At 50.9% G+C, this 6,657-nt stretch overlaps 1 protein-coding gene across 1 annotated transcript in view; it reads right to left on the bottom strand.

Annotated features, from left to right (window-relative positions):
- Positions 1 to 6,657, bottom strand: part of LOC116967746 — a 182,374-nt gene that overhangs the window by 168,969 nt on the left and 6,748 nt on the right. The window contains exons 2-3 of the mRNA XM_033014354.1: positions 837 to 956; positions 5 to 63 (exon numbers count right to left, since the gene is read on the bottom strand). Of these exons, the coding sequence (XP_032870245.1) occupies positions 5 to 63; positions 837 to 956 (179 nt within the window). The remainder of the gene's footprint in view (positions 1 to 4; positions 64 to 836; positions 957 to 6,657) is intronic.

Raw genomic sequence — 6,657 nt, 5'->3', positions numbered from 1 at the left:
AGGCTCGATGTTCGCCACCTCCGAGCGGTTTTCCGGAAAGATCTGCAGCAAGCCGCCGTGGACCTGGCCGATACAAAGAGGGCAGAGGTGAAGGGTGAAAGGTGAACCCGGCTCTTTGGACTTTGGAGGGCCGCAGGGTGGCGCAGCGGGAGAGTAGCACAGAAACAGGCCCTTCGGCCCACAATGTCCATGCTGACTATCGACTACCCAGGAACGAAGGAGATCACAGACCTTACAGCGCACGAGACCCGGGTTCCATCCCGACTACTGGTTCTGTCTGTTCGGAGTTTGCAAGTTCCCCCCCCCCCCCCCCCGTGACCTGCGTGCGTTTTGTCCGGGTGCTCCGGTTTCCTCCCACATTCCAAAGACGTGCAGGTTGGTGGGTTAATTAGCTTGGTATCAATGTTAACTTTCCCCTAGTGCGTGTAGTGTTAGTGTGTCGCACAGACCCAGTGGGCCGAATGGCCTGTTTCCACGCTGTATCTCTAAACTAAAATGAATCTGTACACGGTGGACAGCTCAATTGTAATCGTGTATTGTCTTTCCGCTGACTGGTTAGAAACATAGAAAATAGGTGCAGGCCATTCGGCCCTTCGAGCCTGCACCGCCATTCAATATGATCATGGCTGATCATCCAACTCAGTATCCCATCCCTACCGTCTCTCCATACCCCCTGATCCCTTTAACCACAAGGGCCACATCTAACTCCCTCTTAAATATAGCTACACGCAACGACAGCTGTTCATTGTACCTCGGTACACGTGACGTTAAACTAGACTCGTACTCCATCTCAACTCAACCACGAAACCCATAGCGGACACACTACTGCTACTTACACTGACGTCCCAGTCCCTGTTCAGGTAATAAATACAGGTGACACAACGGCCATCTCCATTGGGATTGTCAATGTGTCGGACGTAGCCCGTTCCATGGCCAGGGTAACAGGCAACCATGGCCTGCGGAGAGGGAGAGAGGGGGGGGGGGAGAGATAGGGGGGGGGGAAGGGGGGAAGAGAGGGTGGGAGAGAGAACAGAGCATTAATGTTGACACCATGCAGCCCACAGTAAATGTTCACAAGTTACAGGAGCAGAATTCTGCCCACCGGAACAGTGGCGTAGCGGTAGAAACATAGAAATTAGGTGCAGGAGTAGGCCATTCGGCCCTTCGAGCCTGCACCGCCATTCAATATGATCATGGCTGATCATCCAACTCAGTATCCTGTACCTGCCTTCTCTCCATACCCCCTGATCCCTTTAGCCACAAGGGCCACATCTAACTCCCTCTTAAATACCCCCCTCCTCCTCCCCCACCCATACCCCCCTCCTCCCCCACCCATACCCCCCTCCTCCCCACCCATACCCCCCTCCTCCCCACCCATACCCCCCTCCTCCCCCACCCCTACCCCCCTCCTCCCCCACCCATACCCCGCACCCATACCCCCCTCCTCCCCCACCCATACCCCCCACCCATACCCCCCTCCTCCCCACCCATACCCCCTCCTCCCCCACCCCTACCCCCCTCCTCCCCCACCCATACCCCCCACCCATACCCCCCTCCTCCCCCACCCATACCCCCCACCCATACCCCCCTCCTCCTCCCCCACCCATACCCCATCTAACTCCCTCTTAAATATAGCCAATGAACTGGCCTCGACTACCCTCTGTGGCAGAGAGTTCCAGAGATTCACGACTCTCTGTGTGAAAAAAGTTCTTCTCATCTCGGTTTTAAAGGATTTCCCCCTTATCCTTAAGCTGTGACCCCTTGTCCTGGACTTCCCCAACATCGGGAGCAATCTTCCTGCATCTAGCCTGTCCAACCCCTTAAGAATTTTGTAAGTATAGAGTTTCCGCCTTACAGCACCAGAGACCCTGGTTCAATCCCGACCACGGGCGCTTGTCTGTACCTTATCCCCGTGACCCGCGTGGGTTTTCTCCGGTTTCCTCCCACACGGCCGAACGCGCCACGGGAACTACACTCACCTCCCACCCCCCCCCCCCCCCCCCCCCTGCGGGACCTGCACACCAGGAAGTGCAGCTCCAGAGCTACCACCCCAGCAACGGGCTGTTCCAGCTGCTACGGTCAGGCAAACGCCTCCACTGTCACGCTGCGAAAAACAGAGAGGATGAGACGGAGTTTCTTCCCACAGGCAGCGTAGGTTCACGAGATTAATCCCCGGGATGGCGGGACTGTCATATGAGGAAAGATTGAAAAGACTAGGCTTGTATTCACTGGAGTTTAGAAGGATGAGGGGGGGATCTTATAGAAACATATAAAATTATAAAAGGACTGGACAATCTAGATGCAGGAAAAATGTTCCCAATGTTGGGCGAGTCCAGAACCAGGGGCCACAGTCTTAGAATAAAGGGGAGGCCATTTAAGACTGAGGTGAGAAAGAGAGTTGTGAATTTATGGAATTCCCTGCCACAGAGGGCAGTGGAGGCCAAATCACTGGATGGATTTAAGAGAGAGTTAGATAGAGCTCTAGGGGCTAGTGGAGTCAAGGGATATGGGGAGAAGGCAGGCACGAGTTATTGATAGGGAACGATCAGCCATGATCACAATGAATGGCGGTGCTGGCTCGGCGGGCCGAATGGCCTCCTCCTGCACCTATTTTCTATGTTTCTAGGCCATCAGGACTGTAAACTCTGATCTCACCAAGGACTTATTTACTGTTGAGTCTTTTTTTTTTATAATGTAAATACTGGTTCTGTTCATTGTTCTGTTGTTTTGTACAATCCCGCAGGCATTGCCACTTTCATTTCACTCTACATGTGACAAATAAAGGTGACTCGACTCCACAAAGACGTGCAGCTTTGTAGGTTTATTGGCTTCGGTAGAATTGTGAAATTGTCGCCTGGTGCGTGCAGGATAGTGTTAGAGTTTTGCGCGGGGATCTACGGGTCGGTGTAGACTCTGGGCAACCCGATCAAAATGGCCTCCAGCGTCACCAGTGCCTCGGGCAAGGAGGCGCCATTAAAAAAAAAAGTAGCGTTTGTCACGTGGAGAGGAGGAGAGCAGCTGAATTATTCACACAACGAGTTACTCCGACACGAGTTACTCCGACACTCTGTGTCTGTCATCGGTGTAAACCAGCATCTGAAATTCCTTTTGGCACATGTTTGTTGGTTAATTGGCTTCTGTAAAATTGTCCCTAGTGTGGAATTCTCTGCCTCAGAGGGCGGTGGAGGCCGGTTCTCTGGATGCTTTCAAGAGAGAGCTAGATAGGGCTCTTAAAGATAGCGGAGTCAGGGGATATGGGGAGAAGGCAGGAACGGGGTACTGATTGGGGATGATCAGCCATGATGATCACATTGAATGGCGGTGCTGGCTCGAAGGGCCAAATGGCCTACTCCTGCACCTATTGTCTATTGTCTATTTTCTTAAACAAGTCTACTCCACCATTCAATCATGGCTGAGCTACCTCCCCCTTGTGTCCCTGCACCTATTGTCTGTTGTCTATAACATAAATGTAAGGGGAGAATGGCAATTATCTCAACTTTCCCCCACTAACAACACGCAATTCTGTTGGCACCGGCCTTCCCCTTTTTAGATACCGATCAGCCTGCGCTTGCCAGAGTACAATCCTGACGTCTTGCTCTCGACACTCCGAATCTCCCTAGTTTGGTGGCGGTTTCAAGGACAAAGCCTCGGCAGCCGAGGCTTTGTCCTTGCAACGGCCACCAAACTAGGGAGATTCAAGTCAAGTCAAGTTTATTCGTCACATACACATACGAGATGTGCAGTGAAATGAAAAGTGGCAATGATCGCGGACTTTGTGCAAAAAGACAAACAAAGTACAAACAGAATCACAAACAGAATATTGTGGGCTGAAGGAAAAAGGGAGAAAAAAAACACCAATTTAAAAAAAAAGCAGTAGAGTGGTTCAGTAAAGTTAGTCCCTGGTGAGATTGGAGTTTACAGTCCGAATGGCCTCTGGGAGGAAACTCCTTCTCATCCTCTCCGTTCTCACAGCATGGCAACGGAGGCGTTTGCCTGACTGTAACAGCTGGAACAGTCCGTTGCAGGGGTGGAAGGGGTCTCCCATGATCTTGTTGGCTGTGGAGTTGCACCTCCTGATGTATAGTTCCTGTCGGGGGGCGAGTGAAGTTCCCATAGTGGGTTCGGCACATCGAGAGCACTGATAGACGAGTGGGGGGGGGGGGGGGGGGGACTGCAGATGCTGGTTTAAACCGCAGATAGACACACAAAAAAAAGAGCTGGAGGAACTCAGCGGGGACAGGCAGCATCTCTGGAGAGAGGGAACGGGTGACGTCTCGGGTCAAGATGGCTGCCAAGAAGGCCTGTCCCGCTGAGTAACTCCAGCTTATTGTGTCCAAAGATCCTATAGCGGAGCAAGATAGACCACTCCTGCTAAATGCAATGGGCTGACGTGTAGTACGCAACGGAGCGGAACGTGGGCCTTTTTTTCATCCATTTCAGTAACCTGACCCGACCCGACTCGCAGTGTAATCAACGTTGCGGGGGAACAGTTTGTGTTAATAAATTAAAATTCTGAAAATGAGAAGATTTTTACCAAATAACTTTTGATTTTTACGAGGATGTTTCCGTAACCGGCTTGTTCCGTCTCCGCACTAGTATCTTTGCTCCGCTACGGGATCTTTGGTGCGGAGACGGAAGCCGGTTACGGAAATGGGGCCGAAAATTACCCGCGAATCTGCCCATGACCGTACTATGTATTTTTCGTCGAGTGGACGATCTTGCTCGCTGTAGGGTCTTTTATTGTGTCTATCTTCGGCAGCAACATGCCCAACGTCTGGGCCCTGGCGCGGACAGAAGCTCCCTGGGAGTAGATTCCCCTCCAACACCGAGCAGTGTTGCCATGGTAACAGGGCGCCTTGGCACCGTCCCGACACATCACACGTCCTCCACAGCAAATTCATATTTCGCTTCAGCAGCTTACAGCCCAGTGGTATGGATACTGATCTCTCTCACTTCAGGTAGCCCCGGCTCTCATTCTCATTCTCATTCTCTCTTTCACTCACATTCTCATTCACTCACATTATTCTCACACTCACTCTCACACTCACACTCACACACACTCACTCACTCTCACTCTCACACTCACACACACTCACTCACACTCACACACTCACATTCTCACACTCTCACTCTCACACACAGTCTCACACTCATTCTCTCTCTCTCATTCTCACTCACTCTCACACTCACACTCACTCTCTCACTCTCACTCTCATTCTCACACTCTCACTCTCACACACATTCTCACACTCATTCTCTCTCTCTCATTCTCACTCACACTCACTCTCACATTCTCACTCTTTCACACTCACTCTCTCTCACACACTCTCACTCTCTCACACTCACTCTCATTCTCACTCACACTCACTCTCACACTCACACACACTCTCATTCTCTCTCACTCTCATTCTCATTCTCTCTCTTTATGTAGAATTATGTCATAAGGGATCGGAGCAGAATTAGGCCATTCGGGCCCATCATCTACTCGGCCATTCAATCATGGCTGATCTATCTCTCCCTCTTGACTCCATTCTCCTGCCTTCACCCTCTAACCCTGACACCCATATTAATCAAGAATGTGTTTATGTACAATGCTGGAGTCAACGTGCCTGTGATGCTGCTGCAAGAAAGATTTTCATTGTACCGTACTTGAGCATAAACAACGGCAACAAACAATAAGACAACGAACTTGACCTCTGCAACGTCCAGCGATTTCCAACTCCAATTCCAGGCTTCGAGACATGGCCCTTACTGAATCATTCGAAGATAGACACTAGAAGCGGGACAGGCAACATCTTTGTAAAGAAGGAATGGGTGACGTTTCGGGTCGAGACCCTTCTTCAGATTCCTCAGAACCTCCTCCAACCTCATCTATTGCATCCGCTGCTCTAGATGTCAGCTGATCTACATCGGTGAGACCAAGCGTAGGCTTGGCGATCGTTTCGCCGAACACCTCCACTCGGTCCGCAATAACCAACCTGACCTCCCGGTGGCCCAACACTTCAACTCCCCCTCCCATCCGAATCCGACCTTTCTGTCCTGGGCCAGAGTGAGCACCACCGGAAATTGGAGGAGCAGCACCTCATATTCCGCTTGGGCAGTCTGCACCCTAGCGGCATAAACATTGACTTCTCCAATTTCCGGTAGCCCTTGCTTTCTCCTCCCCTTCTCAGCTCTCCCTCAGCCCTCTGGCTCCTTCTCTTCCTTTCTTCTTCCCACCCTGCATCAGTCTGAAGAAGGGTTTCGGCCAGAAACGTTGCCTATTTCCTTCGCTCCCTAGATGCTGCTGCACCCACTGAGATTCTTTAGCACTTTTGTCTACCTTCTTCAGATTTAAATCTTCTAATCTGAAGAAGGGTCTCGACCCGAAATGGCACCCATTCCTTCTCTCCAGAGATGCTGCCTGTCCCGCTGAGTTACTCCTGCTTTTTGTATCTCTCTTCGGTTTAAACCAGCATCTGCAGTTCCTTCTGATACATTTGACTCATTCACTGGGTGGGGAGGAACAGTGACTCACTCTGCCACATGCAAATCAGGAGTACTAATACCAACACTGCAGTACTAATACTGCAGTACCGATACTCCAGTACTAACACTTCTTTTTAAAAACCAAAATAATCTATTCTCCTCTTTACAATAATATGTACAACACTAAAT

Source organism: Amblyraja radiata, chromosome 41, assembly GCF_010909765.2.
Source record: "Amblyraja radiata isolate CabotCenter1 chromosome 41, sAmbRad1.1.pri, whole genome shotgun sequence".
Lineage (NCBI taxonomy): Eukaryota > Metazoa > Chordata > Chondrichthyes > Rajiformes > Rajidae > Amblyraja > Amblyraja radiata.
The sequence above is the reverse complement of the archived record's forward strand: the minus strand, read 5'-3'. Positions and strand labels throughout refer to the sequence as shown.